The sequence below is a fragment of the Varroa destructor genome, unplaced genomic scaffold (genome assembly GCF_002443255.2).
Source record: "Varroa destructor unplaced genomic scaffold, Vdes_3.0 BEIS01000004.1, whole genome shotgun sequence".
Taxonomy (NCBI): domain Eukaryota; kingdom Metazoa; phylum Arthropoda; class Arachnida; order Mesostigmata; family Varroidae; genus Varroa; species Varroa destructor.
The window spans coordinates 8,426,205-8,452,520 of NW_019211457.1; the positions used below are offsets into that span (position 1 = coordinate 8,426,205).

Genomic DNA, 26,316 nt, shown 5'->3' on the forward strand with positions numbered 1-26,316 from the left:
GGGTCGAGAGTGACGGCTCGTTAGTTTGTATATGTCCTTCTTAGTTTTTGGTAAGGAATTGTAGAACAACCTAGCCAGTACAGAGACAGGTTTTGTGACCACATGTCTGGGGGGTTTGGCGCCATATGCAGGGATTCTATAAGCAGTCGTCATAGTTAGGCCAATATGTGATCGAATAAAAAGAACGTTAGTTCTAGTGAATGAGCGAAATTTCGACTAAAAATTTACTACGACTAAGAAGTTTACGAACATTAAGCAATATTTAGTTCTTGGCTCTATATGTGTCAAGGGCAGTAAGAAAGTTTCGAAAGCACGATACAGCTGCTTACAGGTAGGTTTAAAAAAAAATATATTGGCTGATACGATTATCGTGTCTTAAATCCCTGACTATGCGATTCGTTAGGTGTGGGTAAACAAAAATGCATCTCAACAAAGACTATGTGAATCTGACGGAATTTCTCGATCAATGTCTAAGCTATAGCCCTCGTCAATGATGGGACTATAATTACCCACTTATACGACACCCACGTAGGCGTACATATTCATATACCATGTTATATCGTACTTCAGTTTAATTGTTTGTAACCGTACTCTACATTGACACAGCACGACGACAAGATAGATCTAATGGACAAGTAATAATAAATGCCATATAGATGAGTTAGTTAGAGTCTATAGGGTAAATATGAATATGATGTCTGCAGAAGCCCACCGTAATTAGTTGCGGGATACCATAAGCCAGACAGCTGACTTTACCGAGAAATAAATATTATATATGGCAGGTCTCGAAGGAATACCGTTTGTTTGAATACGTAGACATTTTAGATGTAGGTCGTAAAAGACCATTGCTTAAGGCAAATATAGATATGTCGAGGCAGCCGGCATGGGTGAGGCCTTCCGTTATTTGCAACGAAATATGGCTATATATAAACGTTTATCCGTCTCGACGTGCGTTCGTCTCTCGGTCAATGTGGCCTTGATGTGGGCTGGTCCGTATTGATTTGTGCCGAACTCAATAGAAAGTTTTCGAGGTTACACAAACAATAACCGACACATTTATCTGTGATGAAAGCCTTTAAACCCTGTGATGAAATAATTTTCATTCACGGTGAGGATTATGGGGTTCCTGGGAGTAGTTTATTATATGTTATTTTAATCGAGTGTGCCGCTCCCCCTTCAGCATGATGGTTTTGGAACTGCTATAGAGTAGGTGACAGCAAGTGAAACAGATCAATTGGCATATAGGAGGTTTGAAGTTCTTCGTACTAAAAACTGGAAACTGCGAACACAGGACAGACATCAAAGTTGAAAATGAAAACACTAGAGGATTTCGTAATTGTAATAATATACGCGTACTATTTTCTAGGTAGTATCGGTAGACAAAAGAGAAATACATGTCTGCTGAGCGTATAAATAGGTGGCATCAGAACGTTTAACTCCGAACGCAAGAACCCTACGGTTACTCAAGGAAGCACTAACAGCTACATAGTGTGCATGAAGGTAGGTTAGGCTCAAGGGAAGCTCACACAATCTTGAGGTAGAGTGAATAACACTGAATTTGAGTAACACAGCGTAAGTACGTGTTTCTTCTTTCAATCATACCTTTCAAGTAGCATTTCAAATAGCGGGCTTGGACCAGCCTTCTAAGTTAAAATGAAAACATAATCTAACATTAAGTATTATAGTAATCCAAAAAGTCATTTGTTCATTGCATCATCATCTCTACAGCGTATATTTCACCCGCATTTATTGAAGTTCCTGTAATAAACTCTTTACTTTATCTCTACTGTTATATGCTATTAGCCCCTTTGCTTCTCCTCCCTTTCTCACTTTTGCCCCGATTTCTATTTATTTCCCATCTTTATCGTGCGTGCTGTTACCGAGTGGATCGTAAGAGCTGTCAACGAAAGTAGAGCTTACGCACTGAATTTTGCAATCCGCCCAGGTGGCATTGCACAAGACACAGATTGTCATTTTCTCATTGCTTGATTTCGCATTATCCTGTAATCTATTAGACGATAAAGCTGTACTTTGTTTGGGCTCAGTGGTTCGCTGGCGTTAGGCCGGCTTCATAGAAATAAATAGAACCACGCTTGGGTCGTACTACTGATGCCTTGTGCGAGCTGAGTCTAGCAGAGTTGATACCCTAGGACGGCATGTTGGCCTCTTAAGCCTCGTTAATTTTGCAGCTATGGACTATCTGTTGGTTGACATAGGTAAAGTCAAGCGGCCATCATCAAGCTTCTCTCGTTACGGCCGTTGACACTATAATAACTACACCCTTTATCGGGTACCTGTGCAACGAGCAGTTTCCTGGTTCCTCGATCCGTGTTTTCTGTTGTAGTAGATGATGCAATGTTTTAAAACGGTCATTGTCGTCATCGGTGACAGCTACTAAGATAAATTCGTGAGGAGGTTACAGAGCAGAACGAATTTGTGATACCGCTGGATAACCCATTACAAGCCCATCTGATGGGCAGGGACACGGGTACAGTATGAAGCGTTCTGTTTTCATTTAATGTTCAAATGGTGGTAAAATTGTCGTCAGTGTCGTCAAGCAAAAATGATATTTTAGCTAAACAAAATAGGAAACGAAAAAAAAGCATTAAACAATACTGATATATAATATAAAAAGTTTGATTAGGTATTTTATAGTATTTAATGATCTCTCAGGGTCTGGGCTTTTGCCTGACCTAAATGAACGAAGCTTATCTGTCACACCTTCTCATTCGTACTGACATGTTAGATATTGGCGCGAAGATATGGAAAAAACGAATGGTAAATAGAAAACAGTTTCAACACAGGGTAATGTTGATGGCGCAATACGTTGACCATCTGATATTCCGGAGACTCCGTTAACATGTTGGCCTAAGCAATTTGGCCCATTATAAGACCGTTTTTGTTGTGTTGAGAGACTAAGGCTGTTTGATCGAGAAGCAAAATAACCAATGCATAGAGCGCTGTATCAACGAATGCCTAACCACAGTCGTTTGGATAGCAGAAACGTCGATCTTAAATACTATCTCTGACTAAAGAATGAAATAGGCGATCTGTGAGCTATTAGCGGAGTTACTCTAGGGATCACACGGTTCTCAAAACGACACCATTGAGGAAAATAGCGTTTACACAGGTTCATAGCGATGCCAAAGTCTGATTATTTCTAGCAGCTAAGATGTACTGATGGAAGCGTTAATAGCGAAAGAACACAAATCTGTGCAAGAGGAACGAACAACTTCGGCTGCAGAAGGTAAGCATGCATTCTTGAATGATGTGGAAATGATTTGGTATAAAAAACTTTCTCTAAAGCTTCCTTCCATGATTTATACGAATAAATAGCTACGATGACGTCAATGGTGATATTCAATATAAACAGGACACTAGCAGAATGATGATCATGATATAATTATAATTTTCTGCTCCGTCAGCGAACTTCAGTTCTGTTGTGAGGTTATTTAGTATGCATAATACTCCTGAACAAACGGGACGAAATTATATGCATAATACATAATCAAGAGTTATATGGATCTTCTAAACTGTCGAATACCCCGTAACCTTCAAAACATGGACACTTTGACAAATTGGCTAAAAATATAGCGAGCATAAGGAAGTTTAGTACCTGGAGTTTTGTTAATATAAGTTATTATTACAGAAAGTACAAAGAAAGATTCAGGTGTGCTAGTAGTTCTTGATCGAAGCAAACAAATTAATATAATTTTTTTTTCACGTATATAAAGAAGCTGAGGCTTTCGATTTCGGCCAAATTGAAATCGGGCGAAACATTTACATAGATTCAAATTGGTCCTTCATACGGCATTAGGGTGGTTCATCACAATATCCAGAAATCGAAAAAATAGCTCCAGAAACAAAAAAAATTAACAAAGCATTTTTCATAGTTTTAGTCGCACATTTCTGAACTTACTCCATAAACTGGGTGTAGGTAATTGTCTGGTTGTGGCAATATGCTACACGGGTATCTGATATCAAGTAATATTATGTATAATAATAACAATCATAAAATACTGCCTTACAATAAACGATTTTTTGTCAACAAGAGTAATTATCTTTCAACAAGATATACCTACATGGCCCAATTGTATTGTTTGAAAACGCTTGAGATAAGGAGTCTTTATAAGCCCAATAATCCACTTTGGCTCGAGTAATCTCAGTGCCAGAGGCCATTTTCTCTCTGCACATTTACTGATAAGCGTGATAATGAAAATGAACGATGAGTAAGTTGTCGATACACTTTCCTTCTCGAAAGCCCAAACCCATTTACGGTCAAAAAGCCTCTGGATTGTGTCGGCTTGGTAAAAAAAATCATATTTCCATTAAAACGCTCATTTCAGATGTGGGGGAGTGTTCCCAAATAAAGACAAACCTAAAATCGGCCTTATTTGCGTTAGAGAAAATCTATGCCTAAGACAGCCGAAAATTGATGTTATTTCAAAAGGAAAACTATTCTCACAGGACTGTTCAAGGAGGTGATTCATCTCACGAAAGCACTTAGCAAGAACTTTTCAATCGGAATGATAGTGGCAAAGTGCACCGAAAAAACCGTGGCTTTTAGTTCCTAGAATGAACCCAAGCTAATCTGAATAAGTGGTTAGGCAAAAGATACCGCCTAGGCTTAAATCCATTGGATTACTATGTCTATAAACGTGGTATATAATACTTCACGTCGGGGCTAGCCTTCCGTAGTTCTTCGCGGGTTTTAGCGGAGGGCAGTAATGGGCCGCTTTACGGATGATCCGCCTAGTGCAATCTTACGGTTCAGACTCGGCTTGATTCAATATATGGAAAATAAAATCAGCCGCAAGTCAGCAAATCTCTCCCATTTCCCGCAATTACTTTTTAGTAACACGCAGGTCTGAATCACTGTGACTGCATGCTTGTTCCTTTATGGTTATCATTACCTATTAGTTGTTCAGGCGATGCCATCACCTAGTTCCAAGCTTCAGAGGACATAGGTGACGAACAGGTATGGCAATAACTAGATGTGATGACTACTCAACAGATATATGCATCTCTTAAGGAGTTTACACTTCAAACAGGAATAAACCTTGCGCAGTTTGTTAGCTTAACACGTCATTCAACCTAAGATCAATCACACGAATATAGTTTTCTTTATCGCTCACCTTCATATATAACAAGCCATACTGCATTTGCAGGACCGAAAAGATTTACGAGAAATTTCGATGGCTGACACTTTATCGCCATTATCAGTCATTAAGCAAATGTCTGCCGGAATATCCCGCTTCCCGTCTGAACAGTTCTATTAGTGTTTGCATCGTGAAGACAAAGTCATTACCATTTTGCGTTAAAATTATGAGACTACCATTGATGTTCTCGTAGACCGCAGCAATCTTTTCGAAAGCCCAGATCTTTGTGTCCACCGTGTAGATCTCGTACAGGACGTAAACCTATTGCACCGTTGAACAGACTGCATGTCTTCAATAATACAACTTTGTTATCATTGGAGAAGTGTCATGGCTGGCGATAGCAGGTTCTCATTGGACCTTTAATATGTCCTCGTCGTTTAAACTCCAGCACTTTCGTCGTGAAACAGGTAGTAACGCTAGGCTTTAGGCCTTTCAACATACTAACACACAGCCAATACCGGCGATATAACCCAAAGCGTTGAACAACGTATCGTTCTCTAAACGACTTTTTGACATTCTGTTGAAACGATAATGCCATTCGCCCAAGTCGAATTTTGTAACAGTCACGTACGACATATTAGCATATCCAATACTATTTAACGGGTCAAAAATTTAAGCAACATTTAAAGCACGCACAATGAGATTTCAGATATTTGTAAATATTTGGCTATCTACGACTATTATCTAATTGAGTATTATCGGAGAATAATGAGTTCAGAGGAATATAGTTAGTGATCAAATTTATGTTTCTTAAAAGTAAACGTACTACTGTAGTTACCAGCGAAAATCCCGCTCGGAGCCCGCTCTATTGCTCACCGACCGAGCGCATAGGTCATAACAACACTGTCGGACAGATCTGGGCGAAAACAGATGCGTATCCTCGCAATGAACATCAGAGACTTTTTTTTTTTTAGCCACAGCTTATCCAAATGCAGTACGTTTAAACGGCACGTTTGCAATCCGGCTTTTCCCAGATTTTCGCTGTTATGATTGAAAAGTAGCTGCGACCCTTCGGACACTTCGAGTACCTAAAGCCTACCGGCTTCCGTAACGCTCAACGTATATACTGTTAAGAGATCTTGACTGTATGGATGACTAGAAGAGAACGTTCCCAATCCCCGTCTACTCCTTTTAGGCAAACAATCTTCATGCAGATTAAATCTTTCCAGCATCCCTCACCCATCTTTTTTTTGTCGTCTCTTCAACGAATACAAAAACAGCGCATTCTCATTTGAGACAAGCGTAACGTCGCGGGTTAAATTGCGCCTACCTTTTTAGATTACGCAATAGGCCCATGAAAGGTCTATAATTGGCCATAAATTGTCCGCCTGTTCCCAGTAGTCAGGTTGGTCGCCGTGATTTCAATCCATTTCCTCAATAGTACAGCTGTTACTAGTTCATGAAGGAACAGTCCCATCTTCAATAACTGCAAAATAAATATATCGTTTAAAACGGTCCCTGTTCGGATCTATGGTTGCTTGGGCAGAGTTTTTTTTAAAAAGTTTGATGTCTTAAAAAACAGGCTAGGTTTTAGCAAAAACGGTAACGACATAAGAGAAGGTATTCGAAGCAGGAAAAAGCTAAGAGCTTCAGGCCATCATTCCCCATGTATACTAGCACGAAATTGAATCCGAAGGATGGCTTGGCAGGCTACTGTTCTACTGAAAGGTTAAGAATTGAAATATGTCGAAGGAAGTACCCCGGTGTCATTGGGTCGTATAATGACCACCATGGACCTCTGATAATAAACACAGGCTTAGTAAAATTTGCTATTATAATAATTATTACTATGGCTCCGCTTAATGCTCTGCTCTACAAATAGCCAACCTCAAAATATGTATAAGTAACAAAACTGTTGACGTCGTGATGCACAAGCTCGCCAAGGGAAACAGCCCTGCCAACGTTGGCAGCTGCAATAAGTGCCTTTCGATTCTTTCGAGTCACTTGTATATCAGGTGGTGGGCCTTAGCGTGAACAACAAGGACATATTTAACAATAATAAACGGGGCGCTCAATTGGACATACATTGTGGATTGTCATCCCTGTAAACCGATGCGTTCTCCCCAAGAACGATAGCAACAAACAACAAACTGATGGGAATAGTGCATGATTTTACGTGAATCGGATTTATATGCCACGTAATAACGCGATTATTCTCAATATTGTAATACTGATATACAATCTGATACAGGAACAACGTTTCTCTGTCAGCTGTCCATCATAACAAACCGTCTTACAGTCTACTCTCAGTTTTTCGGTGGGCCGTTACAGGGAGTAGCAGCCATCAACTTCTATTAGCAGGCAGCTTACCAGAATCACCATGTTCGGTTTATAAAATGGCTTCTGTATACATTTCTGACAAAGCACCGTGTTTTAAAGATGAGATATTTTCCCCTAAGCTAGATCGCGTTCAGTAGAACACGCGTTGAACATATCGAATACTCTCTGACTACTAATTATATTGACCTTGTTCTCTCGCAGCAAGTTATTTCGCGAGTGTATCTAATTTTTGCAAGCGTCTTGTGTAGGTCCTATCCTTCTCTGTGTATGTGTCATGAATTTTCAGGAACCGTAATCGACTCGAAAACGTACGCTGATTATTTGAAGGTACATGGTCCTCACTTTAGTAGCGAGAGGAAACATTACATGAGTGCTCAATCAATGGGGATTATATGCTAATTTTCTTCTTTCTCGAGTTTTGTGTCCTCCATGAACCTCGCTTTAAATACTCGTTCTACACTGAAGCAAACCTTAATTCTGCACACGCTCTCACACTTGGACCTCATGTGTCCCTGACTTTAATGAGCGAAGAAGCTGTCACTACATCATATTACGGGAACAAAACGGTGCTTGACTGAGGCAACAGAATGAAACATATAACTTGTTACGATAGGATTCATATTCTTGTATAAGTCATTAGCGGTTACCTGTTTGCTTGGTCAACCACGGATTCTTGATTCAACCTCTGAGAAAAGGGATATGCTTGCAATAGGTGCGTCCATGACTGGATGTAGATATTTATGTAAATATCTGCGCGATAGTATGACTTAAGCCGGAAAACGGGTAGCCGCAGCTAGTTTCGAGGAGGGTGACTCATGTATGTGGGCAGGTAACTGAATCAGATGACAAGGTCTATACTTCACTGTACGATGTAGACGAAGTAGCAAGCAAGCGCGAGAAACAATAAAGAAAGTATGAATAATAAATTGGATTTGGTGTAGCCAACAACTACTAAAGACGAAATAGTCGTTAGAACCAAATCTTTCTGTACGAATGACAATAGCACAAACGTTGAATTTATAATTAAAGAGTAGCTTACTGCAATAGGTGAGCAGAGAAACTAATCTGAGCAAAATGCATTATCAGAAATTAAGTTATAGTAAGTTATTTTTAGATACTGAAAAGAATACTTATGCCATAAGGAAAAATGATCTATGGTGACCCGCGTCTGTGCCTCGTGAGCACCATTCAGTAGCTTGCTTTGCATAATTTTTTTTTCATTTTTTTATAGAAATCAATTTTATATTAAAAGAATCAAACTTCTCTTATTATTATTATTATTACTGTGTTAATTTTCAAGTAAGATTCATTTGAAAGTCATAAATGTGTCTAGGATATTTTTCAAAACTAGATATGAAATCTTTCTTAAGATTTATTTCATTTTTATTTCTATTTTTCTATAGTAAATAATTTTCTAATAAAGACGTTTGTTAACAAAATCAAATAAATCGAATTATTTATTATTTTTGTCTGTATTCCGGATTATCTTCCTTGTAAGAACAAATCCTCAGGATCATCGTATAGCATCAAGGACTTGCCCCGCTAGAAGGGGCTGTTTTCATAAAAATAAGTAATTTAAGCTATGCTTCGATACATGCAGCTGTAAAAGTTAATAATTTTCGATTTTGGTCTTCAGACACGTTGTTTTTGAATATTTGGTTCATGTTTCGCATTTTCTTATACCTCACGAATTTCGTACCACAGCTGTCATCATCGCCCGAGTGTACTTGAATGGTCAGAAAATGGAAACTGTTATCGGCATCTTTGAACAAAAGATCCGGCCGTGTACCTCAACACCATTTCGCGTCCGGTTAACATGTCCCCTAGATATCGCCTTGTAATGGCCACTGTGTAAATGTACTGGCAGCATCTAAGCGCTGTAGCATAAATATAGATATACGCGGCCCTACTAGAAAATTATCTCTTAGGAACATTACTGAGATTTAAGTTGTTGGAACTTATGCTTATTAAGATAGCGCATGTGAATTTCCGTCAAAAAAAGAACGCCACAAATGTGTATAAAAGTAAAACTAGAATCTAGGACCAAGGAACAACTAAAATTATCCGCCGCATCGGGAACAGAATTACAAAGTCTCTGGAAAGCATACGCCATATTTTTTCCATACAAATTCACTTGTCTAAAGTATTTTCTCGAGCACTTTGTTTTAAGAAGTAATAAAAACGTTTCAAGTCTCATTATCTGTGGTATAATTGGAACCGATTTAGTAAACGCTGCTTGTTATTACCAATGAGTAGAGAAAGCAAGCAAAACATTTTAGAGCACAATATGGCAATGGAAAAGTACAAGTTTTACCAGCGATTTCAGCAACAAAGTCATACAAAATTGTTCAATGATCTGGTTGCATGCCATCAGATTCAGTCGCACGATTTTTCAGTAAATCCTATTTTTTGGACAAAACACAAAAAGGACCTTTGTGATAAGCTGCAAACCATACTGTGGCCGAGTTGGCGTGAAAATGATTGTGTACAGCACGTGCTAGGCCTCGTCGGTCGGAACCTGTGAATTCATATCTAAAAAGACTGCGCTGTTCGGATCTTCGTATGACGTTCTGTAGTTTAAGGTCGACCTTTAGTGTCACGGAGCTTTGGTAAAAGCGGAATGAAAAAGGGACCAGCACATCCAGGCAATGTTATGGTAGCCACAAAATCTTAGCTGATACCCCGACCAATCGGAACTTCTATCGAAGAAAGGTAAAGGCAAAGAGGTTTTTGCAATCTGCGCAGAAAACGCTTTTGACCAGAAATGGAAAACACATGAGAATGGCGGGCCATGTGCTAAAGAAGCTATGAATTAACCGTCAAGAGTGAAAATGCGAACAATTTTTACTTGTCTTTTGCTGGACAAATGCATTTCATCTGACAAGAATTACGCGAGATAAAATAAAGACAGACTTACAGTGTGGAAAGATTTAAGTCTACTATTAGAAAAGCATTTTCGAAGTGCGTGTGGATCCGTTTCAAATGGAAATCGGCTTTTTTCTTAACTTCAAAGCTTTTTTTTTTGCCTATTTTCAGGTCCATGTTATTCTCCACTGCAAGTCTAGCTTTTGTCCCACCCTGATGGCGCGATGACAAGGATGGGCAAGGTATCTCCTGCGAAAGGACAATGCTACCAGTGCCGACTAAAAGGGTACCTGTGGGGATGTGTGGCTACGAAACTAAGCACGCGCACTTCATGCCACGTTCCCTTTCCAGCGAGTGTTCTAAGAGCTTCATGAGCCTGAAGCGTTGAGGCGCTTCTGTGCCAAAGGTCAGGCAAAGACAAATTTTTATTTGGTGTATGTGATGGAGATTCTGATTTCATTAATTGTAAAAGTTACATTTTGTAACCATTCATTTTTTTATGAATCCAACAAATTATCATTGTTAATTAATGGTGATAATAACAGTAATTTGATAATGGTGAATTCAGCAACAATAATAATAATACTGATTTTTTTTTTACTGTAATTATTGTCAGTTTATAATAAACTGCCTATTGTCAGCAATGAACCACCGATAACGAATTTACTTAACTTATTAACCGCGCGTCCGTCCATATAAATCTAGCAACACTGGGCTGAATGCATGCATAAATATTTTCTAAAGAAGGTCGATCATTGTAAAAGTTTAGTACATGATTACAAACGCAAGAAAGAAAGCTTTTTTTTTTGCATATCATTACTTTTGTTTGATCAAAATGATTTTTGGTCAGAACCCACCTTCGTGGAAGTTCTCGTTGCTTTTGAAGTTCTCCGCCAGTCGAGAAAATCCTCGTGAAGTTTAATACGCACCTATGAGATTATAGGAACAAAACAATGTTCCAATGTATGACAGCATCAACAAACAGGGTTTACTAGCTTAACATTTGATTTTTCGTTAAATGCTATCTTTTGAATCGACCATCGATTGAATATCACATGAGTGTCTGATAATTTAAAACAGCGCGGTAAATTTCGACGTAAACTTTTCATCAATGCTATAGTGATAGTTAAACATGCAACGTAATCACTGGGTTCGGGCAAAATTTTCAACTGATTACCTGAGAGAGAGAACAACATTATTTTCAAGCAGTATTTTCACTCCATGTGGCCATTTATTGAAGAATTTCTACCTGTTTAATGAGAAACACGAACATTAGGCTAGAGCCTTTATATTGAACGATGTAATATTATATATAGTAAGAAACAATTTTCCCTATGAAAAGATGTCGTTCAGCATTAAGACGAAATGTCGTGGGCCTTGTGGATTTGGGGACCTCACTTACCTCACGCATCTCCCGCCTGTAGTTGTCAAAACCGTAAGACATCAAAAGTAAAATGGTTCCGACGCAGGAACTAATTATTTATGACACCTGGACATCTGTCCCTTTCAACATAAAATGAATGGACAGCATTTATATTGATGAAAAGGCACTTCCATTGTAAAATACCACTAGTACGCATAATGGAGTAGGTCGCGGCGTTGGGGGCTAGATGTACGATACTAATCTGGTTGAACGCATGATAATTAATGCGGTTTTATACTTAAAAAGCTGTTAATAACAGGTCGACAATCGTATCTATAATATGGTACTCTCATTTAAGATGTACGGATGAGCAGATGTCATATTTACTATCGTCACGGACATGTTACACCATAGTCACGCATGTAGGAAAATAACTGATAACTCCTCATCTGAACTACGTCGAATACAACAGTGCTTAAGCCGGAACTCCTTTTACAGTGGTTGCTCGTTAATACAATGAACAGTTCAAGCTTATACAAAAAACACCGATTTGTTTTTTAATCGAGTTAACGAGCCACATTTTGCGTCCTACTCTTAAAAAATCGTCTCCAGTGTTAAGGCTCTTGGCAAACATACAAGGCCATTTTCATTGATAGCGCTGAAAATTCGGGCATCCAGCAGAGGAAACTGTGGGTTCCTTTTGACCGTATGAATATGCAAGACAGACGGGGTCGCCGTCTTGCCATGCCAAATAATCGATCGTGACACGTTCTGTTGTGCTTCCCATCAAGGACTTTTGCTTTCACACGTTCGAACGCTTGTTATGGTCGCACACGAGCTCTGCATAAAGACACAGTTAATCATTAATTATTTTTATATTTGACGAGCTACAATTTACTGTATAAATTATGCCCACGCGTTGTACTTGGGATGTGCGAGATTATGTTGCAGCGACAGCTATCACTATGGAAGAAGTTACAGTTACTCTAAACGTGTTTGCTCCAATAGTTATCCATTCGCGTCGTACGTGTAATGCATTGGCAGAGGCTATATGCTTAGGTTGCACGATGCGCAAGTATGATGCACGGTCAATTGAGTACGAAATTACTAAACAATTGAACATGAACGTACCCGATAGCTGGTGTTGCCACCAGTCGATAAAGGGTCTCCATGATGGCCTAGCGGTCTACTTGCTAAACTTAAAGCATACGTGGCGGTGCTCGAATGCGGGCGTGGATGAAATCTGTTTCGCTCTGAGAGCCACCCGTCTAATGGAATGCCTAACGGCCGTACCGGACGCAAAACGCAGACATTTAGTCCGGTGGGAAGGACTGAATGATGACGTTCTTAGCATGACAAGATTAGCATTCTTTGCGGCAACTCGGAGATATCTCTTTAGCGGTCAAAGTTCCACTCTTTTGAATATCTTCTCTTTAGACTAGACGTCCCTTCTTAGGGTAATTAACAACCCAGAAGTGGCTGAGCCCTAGTCAAATGGCGCGGTAAAATCGTGGAATCCTCGCTACAATGCTCACCATCGTGGCCGCAAGCAGAAACAATTTTCTACGTGTTCCGGTGTTTTCTAGGGTGCACTTCAGGAAACGTATGGACAAACGCCCGCTGTAAGGCAAGGCTCTGCAAACCCGTCTGAATTGATTAGAAAAAAGTGCTCGAAAGTTGTCTGAAGCATTTCATCGCAGCTACTCGTTGATCCCCAGAGAAGCCATGAGTGCTAACCATCACGAGACTTACACAGGTCTATGGGCGATGAGGTTGACTTTGGAGAACGGCATTTACATCGTTACCCTTTTCCCGCACAGTTCAAATAGGCTATTATAATAATTTATATATTGCATACCCTAGCGGTGCAACACTTATAAAATTTGTAAATTAAAAATACTAAATAATTGAATTCTATCTATAAACGCTGCTTTATTTTGCAATGTCCTTCTCTATGGTAGGTATCAAAAGACACTTTCGATTGAAGCTGACATTGAGGCGAAGCAATGCCATAGTTCTTCTTCAAGAAGCAGTTCGCGCCGAGCAAAAAAAAAGGATTTATTTTACGCTGTGTGCGCGGTCAAGCCCCAGGGTCATCGGCGTGACGTTAATAATGAAATAGATACCGTAAAATATAATGTAATTCTGTTTCTATTTCTCAGAGTTGCATAATAAACTCAATCTCAAATCTTCGAGCGGCAATTCTCTTTGAGAGTTCTCAATCTCAAATCTAGCTGACAACTTCGCATTTACTTGGGCCATGTCTTGCACGCTCTGTGCATTCACCAGGCTTCCAATCTGCCATAGAAGTTCCATATTTATGTAGGAATCGAGTCACCCTCCGTTTCGCTTTAATCTGGACACGATACAATAGATGTGATCTACAAACAAACTTATCTTGGCTCCTTTTAGTCTTACTTTGTTATAGTCATGTAATGGATTTTTTGTGGTGAACGATGGGCCCATTAAGCATTTATGTAAATAGATGCAAAATACGATCTCTGTTGTCAAACAGTGGATTTTCGGCCGGCCACACATAGTTTATTATGCACCGCTATATAATAATTACAGCTGAGCAAAATGTCGGCAATTTTGTGCTATTATTAATATTATCGTTGATCGTGATTACTTCGATTGCGCTATAAATGTATCCAGAAAATTCCTGTCGCTTTATACTCCTAATTAACTCAGTCAGAACGTTTCCCGACATACCTCACGTACGTACTCGTGCTTATAAGTGGCATATATTTGTGAACTACCGCCGAAACCTTCATCGTTTAGAATCAATGTATATCTTGCTGCACATGAACCCCTGTTTTCGAATTCTGTTAAGAAGCATCTTTTGCGCAGGGCTTTCCTGCTAATTTTCCTTCGTAGACGTTTTCATCGGTTAGGGCATCCTGTTGCCTGAACGCCACTGCGGCGAAACTCCTAATTACAGCCACGCGAAACCATTTCGGCTCCAAGGGTAGGCTCTAAACTTTGAAACGCCATACGAAGATTCGGACAACGCGATCTGCTAGATACTAACATGTGCGTTTTTTGCCTCGAGAGCCAAGCTTATCTTGTAACCAATGCTGTGTAAGACTTTATGCGCGGTTCGTTATTCGACATCTTACACAGAAATACATAGATTAGATAGAGAGAAGAGATACAGGGGTGGGCAAACATCACCTGACAGTTGCATGCATGGTCCTCGCCTAATAGATTCGTTCAAAAATTTATTGTTATTGCGGCCATTTGCGTATCGATTGCGCCATTGCGTATAGATGTAATGAAGGCTCCCCAACCGTTATGTGACTTTGTTAGACTGTCGAGACGCTGTTTTTGAATCTACGGAAGATTTCCCAGCATTTTTAGCTTCCAAAATTTCCCAGCATTATACAGAAATAGCATGTGGACCTTTCACTTTCATCTGGATCGTGTTGTTCCGTTAATGCCTCAAGTACATGGCAACATTCGTTGATAATTGTTTGTGTTTTTTCAGCTAATACAATGATAGCTGGCCATGTAAGTGATCACACGGGTGTTTCTGTTTTTGCCAGAAAAACATCCGTCGAAAGATAGAAGACGGCACGCAACATCATTGGACAGTTTAGTATCGTTGTGCTAAACGTATGTGTAGCTAACACGGCTAATAAAACTTCGACTTCTCGATTGCCATATTATGATCTGCGTGCTTCGTCCTGCTTGTTTTCTCCGTCTGCTGGCAATAGCAGACAGCATTCACCAGTTAAATTGTCGATAATGAACCTAAAACGCTTTTGCTACTTTCAAGAAATCGGGACTCGAAAAAAGACACCAGCCAGGTGTTCTTTTTTTCTGACTTTATTGAGTCAGGCGGTATGGAAAGAGGATGGCGTATGTTTTGTCCACACTTTGTGGTCCCGTCGTCGGTGTGGCCCCAACTTCACTTGTTTTCCTTAGTCCTAAATTCCACTTTTACCTCTGTGTCTATCTGTAACGGTCTTATTCCGCGGAAATTTTCGGAACGCTATCTTAATAAGCGAAGGTTTAAGCAACGCCAAATTTCAGTAGTGTTCTTGAGAGACAATTGTAAGCAATACCATCAATAAAACACGTGTCTATACCCTGCCGCAGCGCCAAAGATAGTGCCAGCACATTTATACTGTACCCACTAGATGACAATGGCGGCAAACCGCTTAATATGAAGGAACGCTTTAAACGAATCCAGGATACCCTTGAGATACACGGCTGAGAAAAAGTAAAATATATCGCTAGTAAGTGTTTTTTGACCTTTCAGGCCAAATGGACAAATACATGCTTGAAGTTTTATGTGTGGTACGACTGCGTTAAGTTAGTTATTGCCCCACACGCTCGACTTTTTACAGCGCGAAATGAAGAGCGCCCGTAGACGGTGGGTATCAAACCGAAATCATCGAGTGCGCCTATCGCTAGTAGGAAAAGGCGTTTCTACTGTATTGTCACGGGAACTCTGACCATGTTGGTAGAGGTTTCATATATTTCTAAAGGTATGCCTGTTTTTAGTTCTGGTAGGTTATGGTTTTATGTACTGTGTAAAAAAAATTAAGTACGGAGATACTAAAATAACAATGGACCTTTAGTCTCCAGCCAGGCCAATTCATCACTCTCGACACGCTAAAGGCGGCTTTAAACACAAGGTATGAAGCAGAATGAAGAACTTTCTCTTTGTATTAAACCAACCCTCGAGTGCATGCCTATTCTTCATAAGTCTTAAAACAACATGTTTTAAGTGATTAATAATGATTAATTAGCTAACATTGAAAAGGTTCAGCTGGACGGTTGGAAGCTTCTTTTATATCTATCATGTAAGAAGTCAATAGACGCGCGGATTGTCACGGTTGGATCAGCTTTCCTTGTGGCTTAGATCACTTTTTCAAATTATCAGATGTTTAGAGCTAAGGAAAATTTCGCTTAATTCGCTTGTCCACACAACATAATCAATTTATCCTGATCACTATTGATTACTACGTCGCGGGAAATGTCGTGCGCCTTACGAGGTAACAAAATAAATCAAAGAGTGCCCGCGTCATGCGTGCTTCTTCGTACTCGCATAGTCGTTTCGTTTGCCCTTTCGACATTTTGTCTGAATCACAGTTGTGCCCAGTAGACGCAACATTACTCAAGCAAATTCGCGGCGTACACAAACCCGTCGCTAACATATCCGTTCTTTAACGATGGAACCGAGGATCCGGGACACGCGAACTAGCCAGCCAGTCAGCCAAGGACTGGGAAAGGGTGACTTTGTCCTATAACACTGCCAGTTAACTGGCAAGCCAGCTCATCACCATGGTCGTGTAACGTCGCGTCCGCGTCCGTATTGCCTTTGTATCTGCTCGTTTGTTTCTATATCTGTGTACGTGTGTGTGTGTGTGTCCTATCGCACTAGATAGGGTATCTGCCCCTTGGCTTGTTGACGTGAAAACTAACGCGCACTTCGTCGCCTGCCCTCATCCGGGCAGGTTATTCGTTGGATTTTTCGCTGCTTTGGCCGTTTGTATTGCTGCGGCTGCTGCTGCTGCGGGATTCGTTCAGCAGCTGCAGTTTAGCGGCGGATCTCAGCTCAGAAAGAGCCGCGTCAGAGAGGGAGCGGAGAGGAGGTCCGGGACGGATGTGGATGTGTGACATCACGTCGCGCAGATTCAGCGCTAAAACCGCCGCTGCTACTACGACTAGCGCCTATTCGAGACGGATTCCCCGCCAAGAAGAAGACAGTTCTAATGGGGGCAAATTCTAAAACGAGACGAGAAAAACAAAGATTAACACATTTGCCAGAGCAGGATCGGAGTGATTAGACGTGTGACGCTATTTCGACTGAGCCAGCTGATTGGATCCGAGGCGCGGGCTATCAGTGCGCTAATATTGAAGGTCTTACCAGTGCTTCTTCGGGACTGACGTAATTGTGTTTTGATTAGAGCTTGTGTAATTCGCAGGAAGAGAGATACAGACAGAAAAGATTGCTTGAATTTTATCGCATCTACCCAAGAGCAGCGCGTCTTTGGTGCCTTATCTTGAAAAGGATTCAGTTTCGCGTTAAGCTTACGCTTGCTGCAAAAGTGACGACACGGAGCACACAATTAGTCTATCTGTGACACCTAAGGATTTGCAATAACGCAACAAAAATGTACCAGCGAAGCCTTGAAGTACGATCACCTCGTCCCTCGAGTCGTCGTCCCAGCCGAGCCGAAGGTACGGTCGCCGGTGAAATCAGATGCTCACAGCAGTCCATCCTCAATTCCATGGAACGTTTCGTTAAATCGATATCCAACATGGACTCAACGGTTCTTGTGCCTAGTCGATTGCGTGATCTGGATGCCACTGCCGGCAAGGTCACACCGCCAGCCGCCGTACGTTCCGGAGATTTGCATTCGCTTTTTACGATGCTTCACGATGTCAAAAAAGAGCTTCTCTGGTGTGCTCCTGGCAGTTCGCAAAATTCTAATCTTCATCTCCTCAGCGGGTCTCGTGATACGGGATCGTACAAAGTTCAACATGACTTCCACCATTATTCGCACGGTTCCAGCCTAAGGGTACCATCCATAACCCCGCTGCAGGGGTCTCATCAACTGCATCTTAGCACCGGTTCTGTGGCTTCAGCTATCTCAGACGGAGATACTGATTCGGAGTCGTTGTGCGACTTCGTCGAGAATGATTACGGAGTACAGCTGGCCAGCACATTCCGTCTGCATCTTCAAGGGCTCCATTCGATTTTACATCAGTTGGCCGAATCTGCCGATTTCTTGTCTGAACGTTACCTCGAAGACATCGAACCAACAATTTGACTTTACTTAAATGATATTCTTGTGTCACAGAAATTTTGCTGACAGTATGTAGAACCGTAAGAAGTGTATGTCTGTAATTAGCATCTGTTGGGCGGTAGGACGGTTAGCGTGATTTCACTGTCATTGCAGTGTATAGTCGTGCCCCTGACTTGATTAGAGTAAATGAAACCATGATTTCTGTGTAGATTTCCCTAAAACGATGAGAACATTGACTGATTTCGCGTCACAACGTGAGTCGTCATATTGGTCGCATCCGACATTCTACGTACTGGTATAATATATAGTGTTTAACAGAATATTTAGCTCAAACGGTAATTAGCTATGCGAGAGTTGATCAACAAGTCAGTTTTTCCTGCTAACAAAAAGGACCAGCTGTTTGTTTGATAATCAAAACAGGCTCCAGCAGACTTTCTAGCTAAAAGGTTTAGGTCTTAATACTGCTACGAAACTTCGGTAGGTACCGAATCGCTCATAACCAAGAAACTATATATAAGTCAATTTAATGAACTAGCTAATTGTCAAGGGACTTTTACTATGCATTTGAAGGAAAACAGACATCTTCTGTCCCGTGGGAGGAAATGGCTTTGATTGTGCAAAGACGCAAGCATGTTTTACAGACCTCTATCAGAAAGCATCGGAAATTATTCAGGGTATTTCTACAAGAAGAAGGTAAATAGAACTATGAAAACAGACCAACTAAATGGGACCAACTCTGAGACAGCCAGAACACAGAATGTTTTTCATTATGAGTCAATAGAATAGAGAGAAAGCCCTTGTACGTTAACGCTCGGTTTACCCTTATTAATTTTCTTAATTATGCACCGATTTTACAGACTCTACAGTCGACGACCAAAGCAGCAAAGCTAGAAAAACGGCGAACAACTTTCTATGCCTTTCAACGAATGCACAAAATTACCTTTTTGTACTTATATATATATATATATATATATATGGGGCCTGCACATTTAGAAAGTGGTATATATCTGATATTGACGCAATAAATTAGATTTTGTTGGTAGAAGTAATGCATGTTTTTAAAAAAAGTCCTATAGTTGTAACGATATCCAACAATATTTATTCGTGCAGAAATGACTGTAGAAGGTAGCATGTCAGTGACTTGTGTCATTAACCGTCGTTCTATGCGTGTGCCTTGGTTTAAGCTACTGCTGCAACTTTGTCTAAGAGGAAAAACTAAACCTGGATCGGCAACTGCCTGAAGCACAATAGTTAGATAGATACAAAGTGGAGTACAATGCATGTACAATAACAGGATACACAGGAGCTCTATTATTGGCCAGGGGAATTGGAGCATGAAAATCATATGATACGATCTGAAACACAGAGCTCGAATACTTCAAATCAATTTAATGGAGCTTCGCATCAAGCACCGACAAAATTTATCAATCTCTGTCAATACATCGGCGCGTAAAAAAGTTTACTGACCAAATACGCGCAATCCCACCAGCCAATAGACACGTATACCTTTGTGCTAATAGTCCCTGAAACGCTGTATAGCAAGTACATGTTTATGGACCACTACAGACATATCAAAATTTTTCTATCAGCATTTTCCTGCATCGAGTCCTTCTTGCCTTTTTCCGAATCCGCTTTTCGCTTTTTGGCTGCATTGTCCACACTGACAATCCAATATAGAGTAGCATTCTATGCACGCAACTCTCAGTTGAATTTCTCTACTTTTGTACGAGTTGCTTTTCATCAGGAATTGCGATACAATCGTTGACTAGGTGGGGAGCACGAGTCAATGATCTGATCTATGAAACAGTTTCCGATAACAGTTTGATGTCGTAAACGTAAGTAAGCTTTTATTGCTAACTTTCTGATTCTGAGCTCTTACCTAACTGGTAACATTCTGTGTCAGGAGTGCAATCCAACGGAAATGTCAACCTATTTGCAGACTCACGGACTTTACCCCACAACCCAGTGAACTTGTCAGATATGTATATACGAATTTCGTTCCGCTGTTTAAATATCTGATCTGTTGTCAATTTTAGATATCTCTACGCAGTAAAGTATCCAATATAGGTGTAACTGCAAAGAGGAGATAGAACAGACTTGTAGAACTATATCGTAACGAACCAACGGTATAATTAGCTAATCAGATATACTACTGTATAGTACTATGCGTCGTTATAATATTTTTATTTAATGAGAATATTGACAATTACTAAATTAGTTTAGACAGAGTAACATTTTGCACGATCTTTCTCCGCTAGCAAATTTACTCAATATGCTCCTGTACGTACATACAGAGTGTTTCTGGGACCTATATAAACATCTTTTGCTATAGGGCTATAAGCAGCCGATGTACATGCTATGACGTGAAATTAAAGTATATGAGAAAGAGTTAAGTGGTATATACTTGTAAAAATATAATATATATATATATATATATTTACTTATATTTAACATCTTCCATGCGGCAACACGCTTCTACCGATCTTCTTCGAAATCACCTAGTTGTAGCATGAAAAACTTGCCCTCGCTAATAGTTTAACTGGGGGTCGCTATTGGTGGAATATACAGCATGAGACGAAAAATTCTGTTAATCGATTGAGAAAAGGCGTATGTAGAGTAGAGTCAGCTGTTCCGTTTGGTAGCCATTTGATTATAAATGATAAAATTATGGTAAAAGTTTAATAATAAGTAATTTTCATTCGTCACGCTTGATTCTTAGCTTTAAAATGTAACAACCAGAGGTATTTCGAGTATACTGTATACTGAGGGGCTCTAGCCTGCGGGTGTACGCGAAAAGCCAAAAACTCTGGTAGCTCCTTTGGTGCCGCCTAAACAACAGTGGAGTAAACTAGCGGATGTTGAAGCAAGCTTCCTGCTTCGGCAAGGTTAAAAGAAAGTTTTTAATGTTTTAGGTTAAGTTACCAACGAATTCTCAGAATAGGCATCGTTAACCATCACGAACGCTTGACGCCAACGAAAAAATTTCATTTATGTCTTAAAACACGTGGGTACCTTCTAAGAAAAAAACATTTTTTCCTTAGAGAAGAAAGAAAGTCAGACGATCGCAGTCATCCACCAAAGGCCTCCATTAACAAATCGAGTTACTCCTAACTCTTCCGTTTAATTATACAGGGAGCACAACATTTAAATGTACTGAACCAGTTACCCTTATGGCTTGAAGCTTATTAGATGGACCCATTACAAGGGTGCGATGAAAAACGCCCGATATCTCCGAAACAATACCATTCTTCCGTCGCTGTCGAATGAAATCAGGTTATTAGGGTAAAAGGCTCTATTTCGAAAACTTGTTTTGATATCAACAGGTGGCCTAACTGAAAAGACTGCGACTCTCGAATTCTATCGAAGATTTCCGTTCTACGATCGTATCCTTTGGCGTTTTTCATCATGCTGCTGTCCCTGTTGGCGTAGTAGTAACAAAAGAGCAACGACTTAACTTTACGAAGATATTTCGAGCACAATATAATTATTACGTAAATCAGGCATGATGAAGTGAAATCTTCTATTGGTTGACTTATTATTAATAAGCTGTCTCAAAGCTGGCAGCCTTTTTCACGTAATTAGATATTCCTAAAGGTGGTATGCCTTCAGCGTAGATGAGGGAAACATGGTATCATCGCCATTTCTATCTTAGCAGCATGTAAAATGCAAAACCAACACGAGTAAATATCCTACATGGACTCAGCTAGCCTTACTGAAGACTCATTGATCTCCAGTTACCAAACAGATGTTATGTGATGAAGAAAAGTAAGGTTATTCCTGCGATAGTCAATAATAAAAATAATACAAAAAAAAACCGTAGCTACCAACGTATGGCTAATCAGCTTACTTCAATTGAACGTAGAATAAAATGGTAGAGCTTCATATATCAACATGTGAAGGTAGATAGAAAAATCCATTGGACAAGACCTTCCGATATTGCCGAGCTTAGTGTGACGCATATATATATATATATATATATATACACATATATACGTACAACACAAGTCCAATATATTTCGTCAAAATGACTTGGTCTTAAACCTTGAGTAACGTGTCAAGGTTCTGGAAACAAATACACGTCTTTATTTTGATAATGAAGTTATTTAGAATGGGCAAAGTAGACATTACGGAAAGTATAAATGGCAATACAATGTTTTTTCGCTGTAAACATTGATAAAAGGGAAACCAGAAATCCCTGTCAGTGAGCTTATTTAGTATCCCGTAATTAGCTACCACTATGTTGTCTCTTCTATGTGACTTGTCAATCATCCGGGCAGATTTCCTTGGACTAATTTTACCGCCAGGGGGTTTGACTTCTAGTCGGCAGATTTCGACGTATCTAACTTAGATCCATATTATGATCGTGGGCTAAAAAAAAATTTCCCTTCACTCAGAAAACATAATAGAACCTTCAGTAGGAACTAATAAAAGAAAGAGATATTCATCATTTGAGCTTTTTACCTTTGATAATTAATTAAAGGCTTACCTGGTAATTACACCAATGACAACCGCCATAATCTCACAAACATTCTGCCGTACGTTCATACAAACGTTGTTCGAACGTTTGTATGAACGTACGTTTGGAAAAGAAACTGTACGTTTTATACATACAGCCGTAATTAAAATCTATTCGTTTATTCCAATGCTTTGGAGGACGCTCAATACTGTTATTGGTATTCTACTTCCATTGAGGCAAAAAAAGACTCTACTCCTCGGAAAAGCTTGAGCCTTCATTGACGCCTAGGCAAAGTACGAGACGAAGACTTTTAGCAATAGAACCTACAGAAAAATCGCTCTAACATATGTTCTTTGAGCGAACGCTCAGAGATGCACAGTTTTGGCACAACCTGAGGTAGCGAATTTGTCATTGTTACAAAGCCTCAAATAAATAAATCATTGTATAGTTCTACCTTGAGACGTAAATATGTTGTTTCGGGTCCGTGCATCCTGCGCATGCAACCGCAATCAAATCAAGATAATATTGTTACAGCATTGGCAAGTGGCTCTTTTCCGCTTAATAAAATGCTAGCGCCTTTTTCAATTTCCGTTCTACGTACATATACTCTACGTGCTACCGACAAATGGTGAGCTTTCAAGTGAATAGTTCTCTTAAAGGTCTATTAACGTCCAGCTTTTTTTCCATTCATTGCTCAACAGCCTACAACGTACCAATTACTATCGTTATTGTTATTATTCTGACCATGTAACCCGTTTAGAAAATATAGCGTTTTGCCCGAATCAACTTGATCGATCGCCGACGCTTCCTTCGCAAGTCGACTTTCAATCGATTACCTATTTTTAAAATTTTTTATTTTTCTCACACGTAACATTAAAGACGACCTCATCTAAGGGATCGCTTTCGGCTACCCTACCTGTTCAGAGCAGGTCCATTCAAGTGTTTCGTTCCAGAAACCCATTCGCCCGCTTCTTTTCATGATTCGTCATTTTGAAGTTTTCAGGCGACAATCGATCGCGACGAGTAGCTATCTTCCAGTGCCCGCCATCATCTCGAAACTCGTACCTCGGTGCTGCGTCAAATGAGCCTTTTGGATCATAGATTATTCTGTGTATGATAGCTCGGATCGGCCAGTGAACGGATTTAATAAGCCCAACAGAAGAAGAGCCAGTCGCGCAGATTACTACTCCTCGTCGGTGAAACGATGTCAAGCTGGAGTCTTCCAGAAACTGTTCGGTGGTAACCGTTGCCAAAATTTACTGAGCCAATTTTAATAGCTAGTCGCTGTGACGCGTATTAGTTGCACCAAGAATACTGTTATTTGTAGAACAAGATTCGACCGAAAGATGATTTGTTATTCAACTGTGTTCAAGTTAGCTCTTTGCAAGATTCGGGCTATCTGCGGTTTTCCTGCTATTCAAGGGAACGACACATTTTTTTGGTCCCCTGAACAAGCAATCGACAGCTTGATACGCAAGACGAAACACGGAATCTAGCAATAATCCTAGTTAATTTTGGCCATCATTATCGCAAATTATCCCTGAACTATAATAGTACGATAAACACAAATGCTACCAATGATGAAAACAGTCAAATCAAACTGCATTCATAAAAGTTGTGTTTTCAAGCAAAACACGAGCTCAACATTGGTCTCTATAAGACATTTATTTATCATTTATTAAAAATTATCTGTGTAAGTGAGAATATATAACAGGAACTATAACAGCGTATCTTTGTTATTCGTTCTAATTAAGAGACTTGAACTTCCCGAAAAACCGCTTGTGACCGCTTTGATTTTCTATTAACAGAGACTGCCTACTTTTCTTTTTTTGGATACGAGCATTGTTCTAGATGAATTTTCCCGACCGAACACGCAGCTTGCAAAATAGACCAAGCACAACAAATACCACGATCGAGCAAATGTCAATGAACTTTTTGAACATCTTGCTCAGAATCGCATAAATCTGGGCCTTACTGAGTGGGTATAATGTCGATCAGTGGAGCGGCCCACCTGTTCGATGGGCTACGTAAAAGGTTTCGCTAGATTTCAGTACAGGAAAGGGTTCGCAATTCTAAGCTGGACGAATATTTTACCTAGACTTTTATAAACTAGACTCCTAACGCAGTGCAAGCTTGCCCTCGCATAAGCCTTGAAGGGCAATGATATATATATCTGCACTCAAACCAAGTTGTGTTCACAGGGGCGTTCAGTGAGAGTTTGAGCAACAGTAGACCTTTAGGAACCGTAGATCCAAAAAGAAAATATCTGTATGTAATATGTAAACTAAGAAATAACAACCGCCGAGGCCTGCTGAATGCCTGCTACTGTCAACAACAAAATAGGGTGTAACAGGATCCCAATGGCCGGCTGGATCTTATGCAAAGTTAATCCGGACACAGATTGCGTCAGCAATGGGAGGTTACTCGGACGCACTACGGACTGTTTTGATAATAACAGGGAAATTCGCATGGTTGAGTTAAGAGTGGACGCGGATTTTATGGAGCATTACGTCAAGATTAAGTTCGAATGACTATTGTTTACTTTCTCACCTGTTCCGTTTTTACGTTTAACCCCAGTGTTGATTCTGGCTGAAGATAGCATCAAACGCAGACATTTTAGATAAATAAATATTGCTGATTTCGCAATAGGGTATCGAGCACCTAATTTACATTCACAGAATGTCCGTGCAGTCACGGAACATGAACTGCAAACCATCCCTACTAGCAAACGTGCTTGTGGAACGTAATTGATATGAAGCAAACTACGACGGGAACAAACAAAAGGAAAATAATATCAATAACAACATATATTTCGCATAAACATACACTTGCAATATTGGCTTGCGCGTACAACAAACGGTACAATAGAAATAGCATCGACATCTTTGAACTGCGTACATATAACGTAAATTTAATGAATTGAAAATGGCAGCCAAAAAGTTTATTCTAGAACGGTCTAGAAGATGCATTCGCTTACGCAAAAAGCGGAAACCATTTGAAGTTTCTGGACGAATTCAGTCTTCCCTTGAAATTGGTTGTCCTGCGTCACGCCTATACTTAGTGCATGATCTTATGTATATTTTTGCATGTGTTAATAGCACGGTGTCGGCCCTCTTAGTACTGGACCGAGCCCTTTCCTAATTAGCGTCTCTAACTAGCGGCGATCAATCCAGCAGTCAATTACCGCACCGTTTTTGCCCGTCTATATATTTCTATCCTATAGAAATAAGTTTACGATTGATCGTTGATATAAGTAGACAAAGAATTAACCCAACTATGAGGTTTATAGCGGTTATTTCTGATAGAGAGATTAAAAAGAATTTCATTTGGAAACTGTGCGAGCGATCAAAAAAAGCAGCCATTTTGTGAAGAACTTCATGCAGATATGCTTTCTCGACAGCGATATCGGGCGCACAGTATAATAATTGTAAT

At 40.0% G+C, this 26,316-nt stretch overlaps 1 protein-coding gene and 1 long non-coding RNA gene across 4 annotated transcripts; both read left to right on the plus strand.

Annotated features, from left to right (window-relative positions):
- The first annotated feature begins 1,965 nt into the window (after positions 1–1,965).
- Positions 1,966–26,257, plus strand: LOC147755805 (uncharacterized). 3 transcript variants are annotated; one of them, XR_015327319.1, is made up of 6 exons: positions 1,966–3,247; positions 10,016–10,151; positions 10,476–10,710; positions 13,629–15,723; positions 15,932–16,160; positions 23,881–26,257. It is a non-coding gene; the product is annotated as an uncharacterized LOC147755805 (long non-coding RNA). The 3 variants fall into 3 exon arrangements; XR_015327318.1 differs by lacking the exon at positions 13,629–15,723 and having other exon boundaries at positions 2,024–3,247; XR_015327320.1 differs by lacking the exon at positions 10,016–10,151 and having other exon boundaries at positions 13,629–16,160.
- On the plus strand, positions 16,975–19,473 carry LOC111249626 (mid1-interacting protein 1-B-like). The gene has a single exon (XM_022803720.2). The coding sequence runs from the start codon at positions 17,793–17,795 to the stop codon at positions 18,450–18,452; it is 660 nt and encodes a 219-aa protein (XP_022659455.1). The 5' UTR covers positions 16,975–17,792; the 3' UTR covers positions 18,453–19,473.
- Positions 26,258–26,316: the final 59 nt, after the last annotated feature.